The sequence below is a fragment of the Gorilla gorilla genome, chromosome 9 (assembly GCF_029281585.2).
Source record: "Gorilla gorilla gorilla isolate KB3781 chromosome 9, NHGRI_mGorGor1-v2.1_pri, whole genome shotgun sequence".
Taxonomy (NCBI): Eukaryota; Metazoa; Chordata; class Mammalia; order Primates; family Hominidae; genus Gorilla; species Gorilla gorilla.
In genome coordinates this window covers 46,482,418-46,502,412 of record NC_073233.2, presented here as the reverse complement: position 1 = coordinate 46,502,412, position 19,995 = coordinate 46,482,418, and the positions used below count along the sequence as shown (strand labels likewise).

The 19,995-nt window shown below is 36.8% G+C and overlaps 1 protein-coding gene across 13 annotated transcripts in view; it reads left to right on the top strand.

Annotated features, from left to right (window-relative positions):
• LRRC4C (leucine rich repeat containing 4C) overlaps positions 1 to 16,870 on the top strand; it is a 1,603,893-nt gene extending 1,587,023 nt beyond the window's left edge. For all 13 annotated transcript variants that reach the window (XM_063711075.1, XM_055356587.2, XM_055356596.2 and 10 more), the window contains one exon: positions 13,670 to 16,870. In XM_063711075.1, the coding sequence (XP_063567145.1) occupies positions 13,712 to 15,634 (1,923 nt within the window). In that variant the 5' untranslated portion in view covers positions 13,670 to 13,711 and the 3' untranslated portion in view covers positions 15,635 to 16,870. The remainder of the gene's footprint in view (positions 1 to 13,669) is intronic.
• Positions 16,871 to 19,995: the final 3,125 nt, after the last annotated feature.

Sequence of the window (19,995 nt, the reverse complement as noted above, 5' to 3'; positions counted from 1 at the left end):
TCATAAACAGCCAGAAACCTCATGCCAGGTACACTTATCTCTCCAGCATCATGAGAGTGTAAACAGGCAGGAAAAAAAAAACAAATTAATTTTATTTTTAGTCCTGCCAAGCTGTGACTCTATCCCTGGGTCGGATTTTTTAGCATGAAGTAGATTTGACTTTTTGTTGCTAAGACAAGGTTTGGAGCCGCCATAGCCTTCCCCAGTCCCTTGCCTATTCTATCTTGTTGCTTTAGATTGTGATAGTAGAATTAGAAGATCTTTTCCACCCATGGATTTTTAAATAAATGGTTCAAATGAGTCTCTGTAGCAGGCATGTGGTGATCAAGAAGCCCCTCCATTTTAAAGGCATTTGCTGACTCTAGGAGTTCTTTTCTCTGTTATAAAGTGTTCTGATCCAATGCAGTGACCTGAAAGCTAATCCAGTCCTCCCTAGTTCTGGAGTACATGTAGGTGGGAAGAAGCAAATCATGAAAACAACTAGGCATCCTCTTAGGCAGAAATTTTCAAGGCAATCATGTTATTTTAGGCACATACAGCAGAGGGCATTGTTTGGTCAAACATAAAACAGGGCTGCTACTGATAATAATAGACAAAGAAAAAGAAATAGGGAAATCTCCCCGACTTTATCACCTACCCCATCCCCCTCAAAAAAACATGCAAAGAGACAGTGAGATGATCTTTAAATCACTGTTCTTCTCAGCTCTTTGTAGGAGAAACTTCTATGAAAATAACTACAAACTGGAAAACATTATTCCAAAAATCAATGAAATTCCTGCTATGTGAATGGGGTTCTACTAGGTGTTAGGGATCAATAAGTGAGTATGACATCCTATGAGTCCTTAGTGCGTTTACAGCCTTGACTTAATGAGTTTTCAACCTGCTTCTGTCTGCGTGGGGCACTCATTCATTCATTCATGCATTTAACAAATACTCCATGAGTACCATTCTAGGTGAATACTGCTGAATAAGGAAGACAAGTCTGTACTCCATGGAAATTAACCTTCCACTGAGGTGAGACAGGCAGTAAGAAAATATGCACCTGAGTGTATGAGAAAAAATAACAAATAGTGATATGTACTATAAGGAAAATTGAATATAGGTAACTTATTAAATATGACAAAAGGGATACTTTTTGCCAGGTAATCAAAAAGAACTTTCTGAGAAGGTAAAATTTAAAGTGAGCCCAGAATTAAAAGGAAAACCAACCACGCAAAAATCAAAGGATACACATTGCAGGCAGAGGGAATCCTAGTACAAAGGTCCTGAGTCGGGAACAAGGCTGAATCTTTTGAGAAACCACGAAAGGCCAATGGGGTGGAACCGAGAAGGTGGAGTAAGAAAAAGTTGAGAAGTGGGAGAAGCAGACAGAGGTCAGGCTGAGTCTTGGAGACCAAAGCAGTTTGCATTTTGTTCTAAAAAGGTATGGAGCTAGTAGGGGTGTTTCAACTAAAAAAATAGCATGAACATATTTATAATTTAAAAATTCAATCTAAATACTCTAAAAAGAATGAATTGTCATAATGCAGTTAACCAAAGTAGGGAAATTGATGGCAGTGTGTTTAAGAGGTTCAAGTTGGAAATGAAGATAACATATAATCTAGAAAGAGACAATGAGGAAAAGTAGACAGACCCACATTATGTTTTAAGGTTGAATCAGAATAGTGCTGGGCTGCAGGTGAATACAGAAAAAGAAAAGTCAAAGAAGAGTTTAACAATTTTGCCTTGAGCAACTGGTCACGTGGTAGTGACTTTTATGGAGGTTCAGGGGCAAGTTTGGGGATTCGCTTTCAGTGTACACTATGCCATTTAATTCGTGTAATCCTCACAATGTCTATGTATTGTATTGTTATCATCATTCCTACTTAGGAAGGTGTGGCTCGGAGAAGGCCAATTTACCAAAGATCAAACAGTCAGGAATACCAAACCAACCCTCCAGCGGGAGGCATTTTACTCTAAAGCTGGTTTTTGTTTTGCTGGGTCTTACTATTGTAGATTGGGCATTCTTTTTGTGCTTCAGCATTGTTTCAAATTAGAAAGAGGACTAAAACTAAATGTGTGTTTAATAGTCCTTTGTGTGCAATCTGCAGCATGGACATGAGCCACTCTAGATATCAAAGATGCCTCTTTTCCTGACTTGCAGATCAGAGATTCCAAAATGATACACTGCTCTTTTTGTGTACCCTGATATTTTCTAACGTGACCATATGCAGAAGCTAATTTTCTCTTCATTGGTATTTCATGCTCAACAGGATTTTAACGGGGGCATATTAATTTGAACTATAATGTCTCAGTAGTCAGATAATCAGATTGGAGATCGGTTCCATTCATTCTAAAGCAATACTAGGGATGTCGATTATTAAAGTCACTTACTTTCTCATCAAAGTCTTCTCTGCAATTTCCTTTAGGGACAAGAGCAGAAACTTTCCAAAACAATATTCTCATCATTCCCTCTCCTGCTTAAAAGCCTCAAGTTTCTAAGTTTTTTTTATTAAAATACATTCAAACTTTTTTGTTAGGCTTGCAGTGCCCCTCAGTTGGGCTAGTTTAACTTCTATAGTGTAATTCCTTTACTTCCATTAAGTCAGTTTTCTTATTATTTTGTGCTCCTACTCCTCTGCTTTCATAAGTAAGCTCCTACCTCCTCCAACACTGCCCTGCCTCCATGCCAATCTATATTCCTTTAAAGACCTGCATAAAATTCCAAATCTCTATTTTTTTTTGTCTTTGCTTTTTTTGAGATGGAGTCTAGTTCTGTTGCCCAGCTTGAGTGCAGTGGCACAATCTTGGCTGACTGTAACCTCCGCCTCCCGGTTCAAGCGATTTTCCTGCCTCAGCCTCCGGAGTAGCTGGGATTACAGGTGCCCACCACCATGCCCAGCTACTTTTTGTATTTTTAGTAGAGACGGGGTTTCACCATGTTCACCAGGATGGTCTCGATCTCTTAACCTCACGATCTGCCCACCTTGGCTTCCAAAGTGCTGGGATTATAGGCGTGAGCCACCGCGCCTGGCCCCAAATTCTCTTCTTCTTTTTATTTATTTATTTATTTATTTTGAGACAAAGTTTCGCTCTGTCACCCAGGCTGGAGTGCAGTGGTGCCATCTCAGCTCACTGCAACCTCCACCTCCTGGGTTCAAGCTATTCTCCTGCCTCAGCCTCCCGAGTAGCTGGGATTACAGGGATGCATCAACACACCTGGTTAATTTTGTATTTTTAGTAGAGATGGGGTTTCTCTATGTTGGTCAGGCTGGTCTTGAACTCCCCACCTCAGGTGATTTGCCCACCCTGACCTCCCAAAGTGCTGGGATTACAGATGTGAGCCACCACGCCCGCCCCCAAATTCTCTTCTTAAAGCATTCTCTGATTAGCTGTGCCTACATTAATCTCTGGTAATTCTTTATGGCATGTAAATATAGAATATATTGATTTACACTAGTACCTATATGCATATATGTACATTTGTAAATTTTTGATATATGTCTATAATTTGTTTTATACCTCCAAGATTGGAAAGTTCTTGAAGACACAGGTAATTTACCTCTCTTACAATCCTTATTATACACTCCAGCACATGACCCCATGTTGGTGGCAGCCACATTGTTGTTGTTGTTTTACTTTTCTAGTACATAGTTCTCTGTAGTCAGAACTTCTCACCTAATGATATGGTAATGTTTTCACTAGTAACATATAGTCACAACACTAGTGACAACATTATAATATCATTAGGTGAGACGTCCTGACTACAGAGAAACATAAACCCTAAGAATATATTATACATTCTTCCACTGTAAGCCAAATAAGTCTTCTAGAAGAATGAAAATGCAGAGTCAGATGGGTTTTTTTTTTTTCGTAAATCTCAACTTCTGAAATTTTAGCATTTTCTAGAAACATTGCAGAGTCAGTGTGTTTAGCCAAACAGCTGCTTGTTAACTTGACAGGTTGATTCACTGGGTTACAGCCATTTAAATGCTGTAGCATTTCCATTACATTTACCTACTGATTCAGCCCTGGGCATATTTACAAAAAAAAGTTCTTTTCCCTGAAAATCTGCAGAACTACATACTCCTGCATAAGGGGTGGAGAAAGCTCAAGATTTGCAAGATTGGGTTAAAAATGGGAAAATAAATGATCTATATTAGGAAATATTTATGAAATAAACTTGAAGAAGTGTGTTACCTTTGGTAATGGTGTTATTTAATTCGTTGCTTTGTTTTTTCTCCTGTGTATTCTAGCATTCTTTAAAACCCAGAGATGTCCAGATAAATGATTTTGCAGTAGAAATCCTTCTTAGCATGATGTGGGATGAGCTTCAGACCTTTCTTATAAGGATATCATGTTGCTTTACCTTAACTTGTTTCCTTTGAAAGGACTCATATTTATAATGGTATAGGAAAATAAAATAATAAAATGTTTCCCTCTTCTTTGCTATTGGCTGAGGAAATAAGGAGAGAGAGAGAGAGAGAGAGAAGAAATGAACATAAACGTATGAGGATAGGTTTGGCTGCATGTAACCAGAAAAATAATAACTGTTTATACTGTAATATATTATTTTACATAATAAGAAGTCCAGAGGAAAAACAGTTACAGGGTTCATTAATTCAGCTGCTTATCACAAATATCAAAGATATAAGTTCTTTCCATTTTTTCATTTTTTCTTTCTTGATATATCAGCTTTGTCCTCAGGCTGCCTCCCCTCTTGGCCACAAGATGGCTGCAGCAGCTCTAGGCATATTTTACCCTCAACGATATCTAGAAACAGAACAAAGAATTATTTCTTCTCCATGTTTTTCTTCTTATTAGTGGGAGAAAAAAATTCCTGAAATCCCTCAGCTGACTTCCCCTCACATCTTATTAGCCAAATTGTGTCACATGTTCAGACCTCATTAGTCTCTGAAAGCAGGAATGGTACTATCAATCTTTGCTTAGACATGAGCTTAGCTAACTATAATCTGCAAGACAACCTGCTACTTTTTTGTGTGTGCCCTGTGAGCTAAGAATGTTTGTGAATTTTTAAATGGTTAGGAAATAGAATTTATTTATATATATATATTCTTTTTTAAAAAAGTTTAATTATTGTGGGCACATAGTAGGTGTATATATTTATGGGATACATAAGATACTTTGATACAGGCATACAATGCGTAATAATCACATTAGGATAAATGGGGCACCCATGACCTCAAGCATTTATCCTTTGTGTTACAACAATTTTACTATTTTAGTTATTTTAAAATGTACAGTAAATTATTGTTGACTGTAGTCATCCTATTGTGCTATCAAATAGATCATATTAATTCTGTCTAACCATATTTTTATACCCATTAACCATCCCTCCTTTGCCTCCCCACATCCAACTATGCTTCCCAGTCTCTGATAACCATCATTCTGCTCTCTATCTCCATTAGTCAATTGTTTTACTTTTTAGCTCTCACAGATAAGTGAGAACATATGAAATTTGTCTTTCTGTGCTTGGCTTGTTTCACTTAACAGAATGACCTCCAGCTCCATCCATGTTGTTGCAAGTGATAGTTTCTCATTCTTTTTTACAGCTGAATAGAACTTCATTGTATATATGTACCACATTTTAAAAATTCATTTATCTGTTGATGGACACTTAGGTTGCTTCCAAATCTTTGATATTATGAATAGTGCTGCAGTAAACATGGGAGTGCAGATATTTCTTCCATATATTGATTTCCTTTTTTAGGGAATATATGCCTAGCAGTGGAACTGCTGGATTATATTATAGTTCTATTTTTAGTTTTTTGAAGAACTTCCAAAGTGTATTCCATAGTGGTTATACTAATTTACATTTTGAGGGTTCCCTTTTTCCCACATCCTCACCAGCATTTGTTACTGTTTTTGGATAAAAGCCCTTTTAACTTGAGTGAGATGATATCTCACTACAATGTCTATTTAAGTCTTTAATCCATTTTGATTTTTTTATATGACCAGAGATAGAGGTCTAGTTTTCTTCTTCTGCATATAGAGATACAGTTTTCTCAGCACCATTTATTAAAGAGACTGTCCTTTCTCCAGTGTATGTTCTTGGCACCTTTGTCAAAAATGAGTTCACTGTAGATGTATGGATTTGTTTCTGGATTCTCTATTATGTTCCATTGGTGTATGTGTCTGCTTTTATGCCAGTACCATGCTGTTTTGGTTACTATAGCTCTGTAGTATAATTTGAAGTCAGGTAATGAGATTCCTCCAGTTTTGTTCTTTTTGTTCAGGATAGCTTTGGCTATTCTGGGTCTTTTGTGGTCTCATATACATTTTAAGATTTTTTTTTCTATTTCTGTGAAGAATGTCTTTGGTATTTTGACAGGGATTGCATTGAATCTGTAGATTGCTTAGTGTAATATGGACATTTTAATCCTATTGATTCTTCTAATCCATGAGCATGGAATATCTCTCCATTTTTTGCGTGTCTGATCCAATTTCTTCTTTCATTAATGTTCTATAGTTTTCATTGTAGAGATCTTTCAGTTATTTAATTCCTAAGTATTTTATTGTATTTATAGCTATAGTAAATGGGATCAATTTCTTGATTTCTTTTTTCAGATTGTTTGCGATTGGCATTTAGAAATGCTACTTATTTTTGTATGTTGATTTTGTATTCTGCAACTTCACTGAATTTATCAGTTCTAACAGTTTTTTGGTAGAGTCCTTAGGGTTTTCCAAATATAAGATCATATCATCTGCAGACAAAGATAATTTGACCTCTTCTTTTCCAAGATGTCCTTTATTTGTCTTGTCTGATTGCTCTAGCTACAATTTCCAAAAATATCATTTTATACTATAAATAGTATTATTGGAGCACAGCCATGCCCATTTATATACCTTTTGTCTATGGCTGCTACAGTGGCATAACTGAGTAGTTGCAACAAGAGATCATATGGCTCATAAAGCCTGAAATAATTACTATCTGGCCCTTTACAGAAAAAGTTTGCCTACTTCTAGCTTAAATGAAACTCTATTCACCCTTAAGTACTGGGGTCAGTCTCTCCCAAAACAGATAAAATAGTATATATGTGTGTGTGTGTGTGTGTGTGTGTCTGTGTGTATAAATATATATATACACATACACTTTTTATATAGATATAAAAAAGTATATAGACCTATATCTATATATATATATTTTTTTGTTTTGTTTTGTTTTTGCATGGGAGTAAATGTTTTATATAAAATTTTCTTAGAAAAGAGTAAGGGAGTAGGATGTTTGGGTAGGCAACAAATTTGTGTTTGTTGGGTGGGGGGGAGGGTGAAGATATTGTTTGAGATTCAATCACATTTTAAATGAGTAATACACCTTGTGTATTGTAAAAAGGTAATTCCTGAAATATCATCAATATAACCTGTTGATAAAGCAGAGCTGACTTTATTGATTATGATGGTAAGGAAAAGAACCACCTCACAAAGTTTGGCACTGTCTGTGAGTGGAGCTGTGAAGATTAGGTCAGAATTTATTAAGAATTGGAAGTTTGACTGACATAGGAACAGAAAACCAAATACTGCCTGTTCTGTCTTATAAGTGGGAGCTGAACAATGAGAACACGTGGACACAGGGAGGAGAACAACACACACTGGGGCCTGTTTGGGATGTGGGGGGAGGGAGAGCATCAGAAAGAAATAGCTAATGCATGCGGGGCTTAATACGTAGGTGATGGGTTGATAGGTGTAGCAAACCACTATGGCACACGTTTAACCTATGTAACAAACCTGCACATCCTGCACATGTATCCAGGAACTTAAAATTTAATTTAATTTTAAAAAAAGAATTGGAAGTATGAGTCTAGGAAGGTTTTTCAATGTAGAAACTTGTTTAGGATTATACAAGAATTATGACACAACAATTCAGGATTGAAGAAAACAGCAAGGTGAATCAAAAGATTCAGTAAATCTGAGCACAGATGTCTGTTGAATTTTCCATGAAAGACTGGATAGAACTTTGGGGGAAGTTCCTATAAGGATCAGTGAAGCCATTTGCTTTGGTGGAAGAGCCCCAGAAGAGGAAAGAGGTGCTAAGACAGACAGTGGAACAGCAAAGTCATGTTGATGTAGATGGTAAGGTGTGGTTTGGAGTCTTAGGGTCCAGGGGTAAGCAGTTTTGGTTCACCTGTTTAGGGAGGTTTGTTAAGGATAATGTGAGGAGGGAAAGAAGAGGTACAGTTGTGGTTAACTGAATTCATCTTTCTCCCTCCTTGCTTACAAACTAGTTCTAATGTTTAGACAAAGCCTATGATGACTTAGCAATGATACTGTGCTAAGAAAGCATCTCCGTTAGCTAACTCTTTCACATATACTTGCTTCTGTGTCTCTCACTGCAGCTCTCAGTGCACTAAAGCATGGGTAGTAAAGGAAGAAAGTCTATTGACAAAGTCAAGATATCCTCTGGGACAAGGCTAAAAGTATCATAGTTTAATTCAAAACTCACACAAATGCATATGTAAATAAATGCTGTCAGATGACATTGTAATGGGTAGTGCATACTTTTAAATTAATTTTCGTTTGATGTGATAAAAACATCATGAAAGAGATGTTGAAGACTGGCTTTTGATATAAAGTAACATAATTTAGATGTTAAAGTAAAAAACCTTTTGTTGATAGTAGTTGATTTAATTCAGTGCATGTACCAAGCATTATTCACTGTAGGTTATAAATTAGCTTTGAACCAGCTATAATTCTTAAAGCATTACTTATGACTGATTTATAGAAAATCTCATTAATTGCAATAGCACAAAGACCTTGAAGTAAGCAAGAAGTAGAAAATAAAACTCAGCCCGGAGAGTAAGAAAGATGCATATACCTTTTAAGTAATAGCAATATATCATTGTTGCATGTGTTTTACTGATAGTATGTTCCTGATTATATCAAGAAATCCTTACCACAAATTTGAATAAGTGATATTATTGTTGCTCCTGTCTTAAAAAATAGGAAGAAACTGAGTGTCTCGTCACTTTATTTTTAATATGCATTAAATATTTATTATATATTGCTTCTTATGAGTCAGTAACTTTACATAACACAGTATTATGTGACAGTCCTAACCAAAGTCTTTTGAGTAGGTAACAGTGTTCTTTCACAGATGGGGAAAGTAAAGTATAGAGAGATGAAGTAACTTTCTCAATTTTAAGGTCATTGAGGTTCAAACAGGGATATGATCTCAAGAAGTCTCACATTGGACCCTTTTCTCTTGACCACTGAGCATGGCTGCCTTTGCTGCCTCACATTTTAAAAAGAAAAATGTAGCAAACGGCAGAGTAAGAAATTATCTTCTTTACTTTTGTGCTATTTCCAGTCAATCAGTTATTTCTACCTGTTTTGCCTGAGACCCTAGGATTCTGAGAAGGGCTATGGGGTAGGGAATGGGAGAAAGAATGGAGGAACAGGACCCTGGGACCCCAACCCTAAAAATATTAATTTGTTTATGTATCAGGGATTTTGCATGCTATGTTATTTTATGCCCAATAACCTTAATAACATAGGCCCTCTCCCCCTGAAACCTATGTCTGTTTCAGGGAGAGAGGGCATATGTAAAACTACACTAAATCACTCAAATGATAAATTTTCGATGGTCATGATTACTGGAAATTTAGATAGCTTTTTGTTGATAATGGAAATATAAGAGTTATTTAAGGCCATATTTAAATTTACAAGGAGGATAACTCTGACTTAGGTTGTGAAACCTACCAACCACATTGTTGTCATGATATAAATGGGGCAGGGGTGTAGTCCTATAAAACCTGTTAACAGGATTGACATGATGAGCCAGGCCTTTTTGTTTAGTAATTGTTTTAGAATGCAGGTTTTATTATTATTTAGCTATAGTGAAGCAACAGATCAGGAGATGGCTGCTGTTTAAAAAGTGATGTTTTTCTCACAGCTACCAGGAGGCAGGGCATGGCACAGCATGTGGAGGCCACACTGGGAAGCAGCAGGATCAGCCAGTAGGGAGCAGCCAGTAGAAAATGTGGGCAAGAGCCTTTATTGTGGTTTTATGGGAAGGCAGGGTAAATGGTCTTATGATTGGGTAATTTGAACAATTTTGGCAGGCTCTGGGACATAGGGGCTGTCCCTTGTTGTCTGGTAAGTGGTAAGTGGACGTGGGGTGATTAGGGCAGGGGAATGGTGGTGTGAGTGTTAAGAGTCCTGGGAGAACCTGATAAAGAAGGTGACTGGGGTTTGACCTTTGGATTGGCTGGTTTGCATATGAAAGTCATGCTTATAGGCAAGTCCTTGACTATTTCTAGGAATTTGCTAGCCCTGAAAGGGTAGCCTCTCTAGGATCAGCAAGGCCTCAAATGTTAGAACATCAGAAAACACAAAAAATAAAAAGGCATGATTAATACATAAGAACATGTGACTACATATATGCAAAGGGCTGTGATTAGATATTTGCTTTGTCATACATTTTTCAATATCTTTTCATTTTGTGCCTACAGTATGCCAGGCACTGTGTTGGCAATAGGCTAAGAGGAATCCATCAGACATGGCCCCTGTTCTCACAGAGTCCACAGGCTGATGGAGGAAACCACCCAGAAACAAATAATCACAGTACCAGATCGTGTGAAAAGTCAATCTAGAGCTGCAACAGCTCCAAGGAAGGAATCAAGTTAGTTGGCCTTAGAAGGCTGGGGGAAAAAAATAGTAACTCAGAATCTATTAGTCAAGTATTTTTGCTGTCATAGAGAAGGACACAAAAGCCTCTGAAGCCAGAAAGCAATGGAGGACTTTAAATATCCCCTTCTTAGGACCAACGTTCCTTACAGTGTTTTTGTAAACGTGGGTATATGTTTAAGGATTGCTAATGACAGCTGCTTTTCCTTAAGAGTGCATCTCCTATTACTGAGGGGAAAAAAGCCTCTTCTCTACCTTCTGTAGGCTATGTAAATGCAACTATCTCTCACTGGGGATCTCACCACTAGTGAAAGGATCATGTCCTAAAAAAGAGCCAGCCCTTCCTCCTCAAGCCTTCGGTGGTAGACAAGGAAGTGCTGGCCTTGAAACTGGATCGCTCTCTGGCACTGGCTTCTCTCCAAGACTCACTTGAGCCAACAGGAAGGTCTTCCTAATTGCTCTGCTTGCCACTAGTTTCTTCCATTGCTTGTCTGTGCCCCATATTAACCTCTCATTATCATTTTTCAAAACAAAGCTGATGATAGCATTCTTTTCTAAAAACAAAACATGTTGCCTGTACTATAAAATTGGGACTCTTAAGTTTGACGTAACCAACCCCTAAGAGTCTTTACCCGATCTTATTCCAGCTTCCTTTCTCATTCTCGTCCTCAGGCCTTCCATTCTCCTGATAGAGGGTACTTTTTACTGTTCCCTGGATGTACTAGCATTTTTCATGTCTGCTTGCCTTGGTTCAGCTGATCCCTCTGTGCTTAAAATGCCCTTCTTTCCTTTTCTCAGCTGCTTCTACAAAATATAGATCAGATATCCATCTTCTTTGAAACCTCCTTGGTTTTCCGGCATAGATTAAGTTGCTCTGATGTTAGTGCTCTTGTGCCAATGTGTACTTCTGTCATAGCAATGAACATATATCATTGTACTTCATCTGTTTGCTTATCTGTCTCACCTTTTAAATTCCCACGAGGTAAGGATTCTGTTCCTCATCCTTATATGCCCACTACTTAGCAAAATATCTGGCTGAAGGAAACAACAAAAAGGACTTAGAGCAATACCTCCCACATTGTCAGAACTCAATAAATGTTAGATATGATTATTTTATAATAAAATATTTTATATTAATTTATTGTTAATATTTTAATATAAGTAATAATTATATTTATTTCATACTTATAAATATTTTTAATATTACATTATTATTTTAATATTAAATTTAATGGCAATTTGTTTCATATTAAAATATTTTCATATTAAAAATTTATAATGAAATTAATATTTCATTATAAATCTAAATATATGATTAGTATGATTACTATTATTTATAATGAAATTAGCATTTATAATGAAATTAATATTTCATATTAAAAATATTTTTAATATGAAATAATAACCATATCTATCATATAATCATATCTAACATTTATTGAGTTCTGACAATGTGGGAGGAATTGTTCTAAGTCCTTTTTCTGTATTAACTCATTTTATCCTCACAACAACCCTATGTGATATATAATATTAATATCTTCATTCCCATTTTGCAAGTGGGCGAGAAATTAAGCCACAGAAAGGATAAGTAACTTGCTCAAGGTGACACATAATGGGTACTAAATTAGTGACTTTTTGAATTGAAATGTGGTGACCCCTCCCACTGGCCCCCCTCCCCTTTTTTTTCTTTCCGAGAGACTCATAGAAGACACACTGTTTATTGAGTTGAGAGACTTGGGAGAAGTTATTACACAGGTGCCCAGTCCACAATAAGCCAGCTGAGTGGGGTGTATACTTGGTAACAACATAAGCTCCTTTGGAAGACTTCCTTTGGCCACAAGAGATGCAGGAGATGAGTTATTTTCCTTCCCAAAAATCTACTCAAAACCAGTAAGAGAAGGGACACAAGACATAATAGTCCTGTTATAACTATTTTTTTCTGTAAATAAAAATTATGCTTCATGGGAAAATAGTTAACATGTGATATGTCTGCTTATAGGCTGCAGTCAGCTATTTTATAATGAGTTGGTATATGAGAATCTCTAGAAGTTTATACATACATGTGCATGTCACTATTTCAGTGCATCTTCACAGGTACCATAAATTAAGTTGCCAGTGCTTACAGCTGAGGTCACCCCCAAAGGGAAGGTATTTTAAAGAAATTGTGAAAAATATTTTGCTTTTACCTTTATTCTCATAGCAACATTTTTATGGACCATCTGAGATCATAGAATCTCTGGGATCAGTCTAATGAGCATCTGAGCCCTGATTTATACTTACTAAACATGTGACTTCTTGAATGTCACTTCTATGATGATATTTCTTCATTTTGAAAATGAAAAGAATGGCAATTCCTACTTCAGAGAAGTGTTGTAAGGATTACAAAGGATTACAACCAGCTTCATAGGCCTACAACCTGTGCAGTTGCAAAGAAACCCACATTTATACGGGCCCACACTTGGTTTAGTGGTCTTTTGTTACTGATTTGATATTATTAACACTTTTTTATAAGGCTTCCTACATTTTTAATTTGCACTGGGAACCACAAATTATGTAACCATTTCCAGACAGGCTTGTTTGTGAAGTGTATAGCCCATGGTGCTTGGCACATAAAATAACCTTCAATATAATATGTCAGCTATTACTACTTTTGCAAAGGAGCTTTTAGTTTGTTTGATATAGCCCCAAAGTCCTATTTTCTAAGCTTTTCAATCTGCTGTGGACATTGAAGCTAATGGTAGGGTATGTATTGTATGTCCTCATGCATTTGGGCCACATTTGGTTGGTAAACAATACATTAGTGTCCTCTACCTCATTGACCCCTTACTCTGTGGTTATACATCTCATGGAATGTGGGCTTTAATTTGGATTAAAGGTACATTTTCTTCTAAATATGAACCACATAGCTTAATAAAGGATATTAGATTTGTTTTTAATTTGTCTGACACATGATGGCTTTAGCTGATATATATCACCGACATTACTCCAGAAAGACACTTAGAGTAAATCTAATCTAATAATTGGTTTTTTTGCTTGTATTTTGCAGACTGTTTGAATTCCAGAAGGACCAACACCAGATAAATTATGAATGTTGAACAAGATGACCTTACATCCACAGCAGATAATGATAGGTCCTAGGTTTAACAGGGCCCTATTTGACCCCCTGCTTGTGGTGCTGCTGGCTCTTCAACTTCTTGTGGTGGCTGGTCTGGTGCGGGCTCAGACCTGCCCTTCTGTGTGCTCCTGCAGCAACCAGTTCAGCAAGGTGATTTGTGTTCGGAAAAACCTGCGTGAGGTTCCGGATGGCATCTCTACCAACACACGGCTGCTGAACCTCCATGAGAACCAAATCCAGATCATCAAAGTGAACAGCTTCAAGCACTTGAGGCACTTGGAAATCCTACAGTTGAGTAGGAACCATATCAGAACCATTGAAATTGGGGCTTTCAATGGTCTGGCGAACCTCAACACTCTGGAACTCTTTGACAATCGTCTTACTACCATCCCGAATGGAGCTTTTGTATACTTGTCTAAACTGAAGGAGCTCTGGTTGCGAAACAACCCCATTGAAAGCATCCCTTCTTATGCTTTTAACAGAATTCCTTCTTTGCGCCGACTAGACTTAGGGGAATTGAAAAGACTTTCATACATCTCAGAAGGTGCCTTTGAAGGTCTGTCCAACTTGAGGTATTTGAACCTTGCCATGTGCAACCTTCGGGAAATCCCTAACCTCACACCGCTCATAAAACTAGATGAGCTGGATCTTTCTGGGAATCATTTATCTGCCATCAGGCCTGGCTCTTTCCAGGGTTTGATGCACCTTCAAAAACTGTGGATGATACAGTCCCAGATTCAAGTGATTGAACGGAATGCCTTTGACAACCTTCAGTCACTAGTGGAGATCAACCTGGCACACAATAATCTAACATTACTGCCTCATGACCTCTTCACTCCCTTGCATCATCTAGAGCGGATACATTTACATCACAACCCTTGGAACTGTAACTGTGACATACTGTGGCTCAGTTGGTGGATAAAAGACATGGCCCCCTCCAACACAGCTTGTTGTGCCCGGTGTAACACTCCTCCCAATCTAAAGGGGAGGTACATTGGAGAGCTCGACCAGAATTACTTCACATGCTATGCTCCGGTGATTGTGGAGCCCCCTGCAGACCTCAATGTCACTGAAGGCATGGCAGCTGAGCTGAAATGTCGGGCCTCCACATCCCTGACATCTGTATCTTGGATTACTCCAAATGGAACAGTCATGACACATGGGGCGTACAAAGTGCGGATAGCTGTGCTCAGTGATGGTACGTTAAATTTCACAAATGTAACTGTGCAAGATACAGGCATGTACACATGTATGGTGAGTAATTCCGTTGGGAATACTACTGCTTCAGCCACCCTGAATGTTACTGCAGCAACCACTACTCCTTTCTCTTACTTTTCAACCGTCACAGTAGAGACTATGGAACCGTCTCAGGATGAGGCACGGACCACAGATAACAATGTGGGTCCCACTCCAGTGGTCGACTGGGAGACCACCAATGTGACCACCTCTCTCACACCACAGAGCACAAGGTCGACAGAGAAAACCTTCACCATCCCAGTGACTGATATAAACAGTGGGATCCCAGGAATTGATGAGGTCATGAAGACTACCAAAATCATCATTGGGTGTTTTGTGGCCATCACACTCATGGCTGCAGTGATGCTGGTCATTTTCTACAAGATGAGGAAGCAGCACCATCGGCAAAACCATCACGCCCCAACAAGGACTGTTGAAATTATTAATGTGGATGATGAGATTACGGGAGACACACCCATGGAAAGCCACCTGCCCATGCCTGCTATCGAGCATGAGCACCTAAATCACTATAACTCATACAAATCTCCCTTCAACCACACAACAACAGTTAACACAATAAATTCAATACACAGTTCAGTGCATGAACCGTTATTGATCCGAATGAACTCTAAAGACAATGTACAAGAGACTCAAATCTAAAACATTTACAGAGTTACAAAAAACAATCAAAAAAAAGACAGTTTATTAAAAATGACACAAATGACTGGGCTAAATCTACTGTTTCAAAAAAGTGTCTTTACAAAAAAACAAAAAAGAAAAGAAATTTATTTATTAAAAATTCTATTGTGATCTAAAGCAGACAAAATTATGTGTATTCCTCAGAACCTGTTTTTGCTGCACTTATTCACTATTTTCCCACATCTCATTCCTCCCTTCCCTGATTGCCATATTTTTCATAGCAGATCTCAATTCCTTAAAGAACTGGTCTAGGAAATTTTGTAAGAATTCTGTTACACTTTGAGATTTTTATGGTGAATTCTAGTGGTGAGATCCAGTCTATTTTGTCTCTCTCTCTTTTTTTAATTTTTTTCTTTTTCCCTCATACCCATATGAAGTAATCCAATGGGGAATGCAATATTAGAAATAGATTTTTAAGAGAGAACAAGGAAAGAAATGCAAGATCTTATATTTTTCATGTAATGACCTGTTCTGTATTTATGAGGAAGACCATTCTATGGAAAAGAAAAGAAAGTAAGCAAACAACAGATTAATTTACATATGAGCATCTATAAAACCCATGACTTTTAAACAACTCTAGAACCAGAATTTGTAGTTAAAAAGCTAAAAATAAGATTATAAATAAAATATTGTCGGTTTTTCTGTACCTGGACACAACTCATTTGTAGTATGGCTCAAATGTGAGAAACTTGAAGGTAATTAGATTTTCTGCTTTCTAAGAAAGAAAATACGACAGTATTCTTTAGTCACAAAATCAATCTCTACAGGGTCCTGTTTGACTAGTTGACTTGAGTTTTAGATCTATGTTTAAGGATGCTGTAGTATTTTTTCCTTCTCATTAGGCTTACCCTTTGTAGAATGCTCAGGTTCAAAAATAATGATTTTGTGAAGTAAATTTAATTCTACTTGAAGGAAAGTTTCAGTATAATTTATTTACTGTCTCCTAAACATAATTTCATTGGCCAGATGAACTATAACTGCAAAACATGAAAGTATTCTAAATCATCTAGAGCTGAAAAAGAATATTTGGTGATGAGTGTTAGCAAATTCAGTTCAATTCAATGATAAGTATTGAAGACCTACTGTGTGCAAAATACAGATTTTAGTATTGTGGGTGCACAATTGACAAGATCTGGTTCCTGCTCTTGCATTACTCCCAATCTATATAAAAATGATTAAAGAAATCATCTCAGTTCATTACTGGTTGCCAGCTCTAATTTTACTGTTAGGTGAAAGGCTGTGAATCAGAATTTTAAATTTTTAAAATATTAGATTACTGTTATTAGAGAAAGCTCTTGGTTTTCTGATGGTTTCTTCCATCTTTCTGGAAGAGGTGATTATCTTTTTCTAAATGCAAACTGCAGAGCTTTAAGAAGTGTGGGTTTAGATTTGCTCTGAAGGATGAATACATACCAGGAGAGGGCAATGCTAAATCAGTGGTAATTAATTAATGGTATTTTTTAAGGAGCTGGGGGCATTTTGGCTAAGAGACCATACACTAGCTTCCAAGTAAAAAAGGAACTTGCTGGTTATTGTACTTTGGCATTCTCCTATTATTTTAATATATTATGTATATGACTTCTATCTTTATGTGAAACAAGTGAATATATACAGATCTCATTATTGGCCTTGAAACTTGCTACCTTGGTGGTGAAACAAGGACTGACCAAGCTGAAGAAAACTTCAGCTCCTAATGGCTAAGACGCTTGGATACTCACACTTAATTGTGCAGGCTGAACCTTACTCCATGGTTTTGTGGTCTCCAGGTGTGAAAAAATCAATTATTCCTAGCAAAGTAGGTCAGAGAAATGGGAGAAAAGGACGGGAAATGAATGAGAGCATGCAAGAGTCTTGCTTCTATTTTTTTGATCACCAATTCTCTGGCTTTTTTCTTCCTCATATCTTACCTCCCTTGGTTAGGAACACAATCCACACTTGGTTTCACTGTGGAGAAGACTCAAGAAAAGGGAAAACATATTTTGGCTACTGTTTGTCAAGTTATTCAGTATTGAATATACTTAACATATTCCCAAACTGCAGATCACAAAAAACACAAACAAGCAACAATAAAAAACACCAACAAATATCTGTAAAAACAAGCAAGCGCTAGTACAAAGAAAAGTGATATAAATCGAGAGGGAAAATGATCCTGCTTTCTCTACTTGGCTTGTGTTCACCAAACTCTGTCTTTGCTGACTCTGAAGCTTCTTTCATTTTAAGCTTATAATTCTTATAGGTTTAGTCCAAGTATGCAATTACCCTTGGCTGTGAGAGGTGGCTGAGCAGTTAGACAAATGCTACTAAATAGGATGAAAGGTGAACTTGCACTTAAAAAGTTAGGTTGGAATCTAAAGCATACAATTCAGTCTTCTGGGAGGTTATAGTATAGTACTAATGAATATATTTTGGGAAATAAATTTGATGCAAGGTTTAAATAAACCAGACTTGACTTCTATAATAAATTTAGAAACTCTTTTACCAAAGGTCCTCATTGCAGCTTTTGGGGATAAAGGGTAGAGTGCTATAAATCTATTATTTAAAGAAAACTAAAATGAATTCTAGATGTTTCTGATTAACAGTAAGCCTCTATTTTCCCTGCATAACATATTTGACCCTTGGCCCATCAGAACCGTAGCTGCACTGATGTGTTAGAGACCATTACACACGTGAATTTACTTGGTTTAGCAGGAAGCCTATATGACTGTTTAAATATTTGCTATATTGTTGTACCAAAATACAATTCTGTGTCTACTGCTCATTGTAGTCTATCCAAAGGCAAGTGGGCAGCAGTATTCTGAAATACATACACCAAAAATACACCATTTACAATTCATCAAGTTAAAGTAACCCAATGATAATCTGTGTGTGTGTGTGTGTGTGCATGTGTGTGTTTGTATTTCCTGCTAATAGTATGCAGTTTGCTTCCCTAAACATCAAAGATGCTTCAGAAAGAAGATTCTCTAACATCTTTTTCTATCTTTTCTATTCAGGAATTTTACTCTTCCATATCTGGCCACGACCTTAGTCTCGAACACTCTTGAAAGTGTACAGATGTATATGCAAAACAATAGAAGGATTTGGTGTAGCTCACACACATAGGCTCTGATATAGCTTTAATAATTTCCCCTCATATTTCAAATATTCTGAAATCATGTATCATCTTTTTCAAAGACTGAAATAGGTTATTTGCATATGGAAGAGTGATAAATTTTTTTTGATAAAGAAAATGTGGCTAGTTCATAATTGCTTTTAGGCCTTATAATCAAAAAATTAAAAATTAGGATATTGTTTGAGACCCATTTACTATGAAATAAAATTCTAAATATAGATGTGCTGGGGGTAAAAAATCTTGACAATGTAAGGGCTATTTACATGGCAGAAAGAAAAAGGAAGAAGGTATATCAAGAATAGCCTGCACTGAAACATGAAAACATATTAAGTAGAGGGCCCCAGAGTATCCAACGTTTTTAAGGTAAAGATTGATCAAGGTGAAAAAAACAAAACAAAACTCAGTCTCTTATCTTTTTGGGATAATCTTCAAGATATTTAGATAAAGTAGAAGAGTTAGATGAGTGCTTACAAATACAATGTGGCACTCTAAAGCAATATAATTTTAAAATATTGTGTTCAACTACTTATTTGTTGTTTCAGCTTGTTTTAACAAGAATCTTGAAAATAATGATAGCATTAACTATCACAGACATAGCATGTGAATGCTGGGTAAGCAGTCATACTCTGCTAAGAAGCTGTCTGTTTCTCTTAAATATAGTAGCACAGAATCAAATATCTTATAAAACTTATCCTGAAATTACATATGCATCATTATATTTGATTAGAATGTATTCTGTACAACAGCTACTTCTGATAAAAATGAATCTAAAAAGTTACCTTCCAAAAATCAAGGTCCCTGCGATTCTTTCTCTTCTTTTGCAAGAAGAAATGTGAATTCCTAAAAGCTCTGTACATATTAGATAGGAAGCAGCTGGGACACCACTGTCTTCTCATGCTCCGTCGGGATACAGAACAAGATACATCTGGCTGTATGAGAGAAAAAAGAAATCTTCTAGAATTAATGTAGCACACTGTCAATTAGGATCCAGATTTAGATACCGAATGAAGCCTTCTCAAAACACATACCAGTTCACATCCTTCTGTTTCTTAAACTGCTGCCAACAGAACTTCCGAAATTTCAACCTTATTTGAGAAAACTATATAAATTGTATGTAAAATTATATAATTAAATTTTATAATATGTTTAGCAGGAAGATGTAAAACTGCTGTTCATTTTTTGTTTTGCCCAGGATTAAGAAAAAAGAAAAATA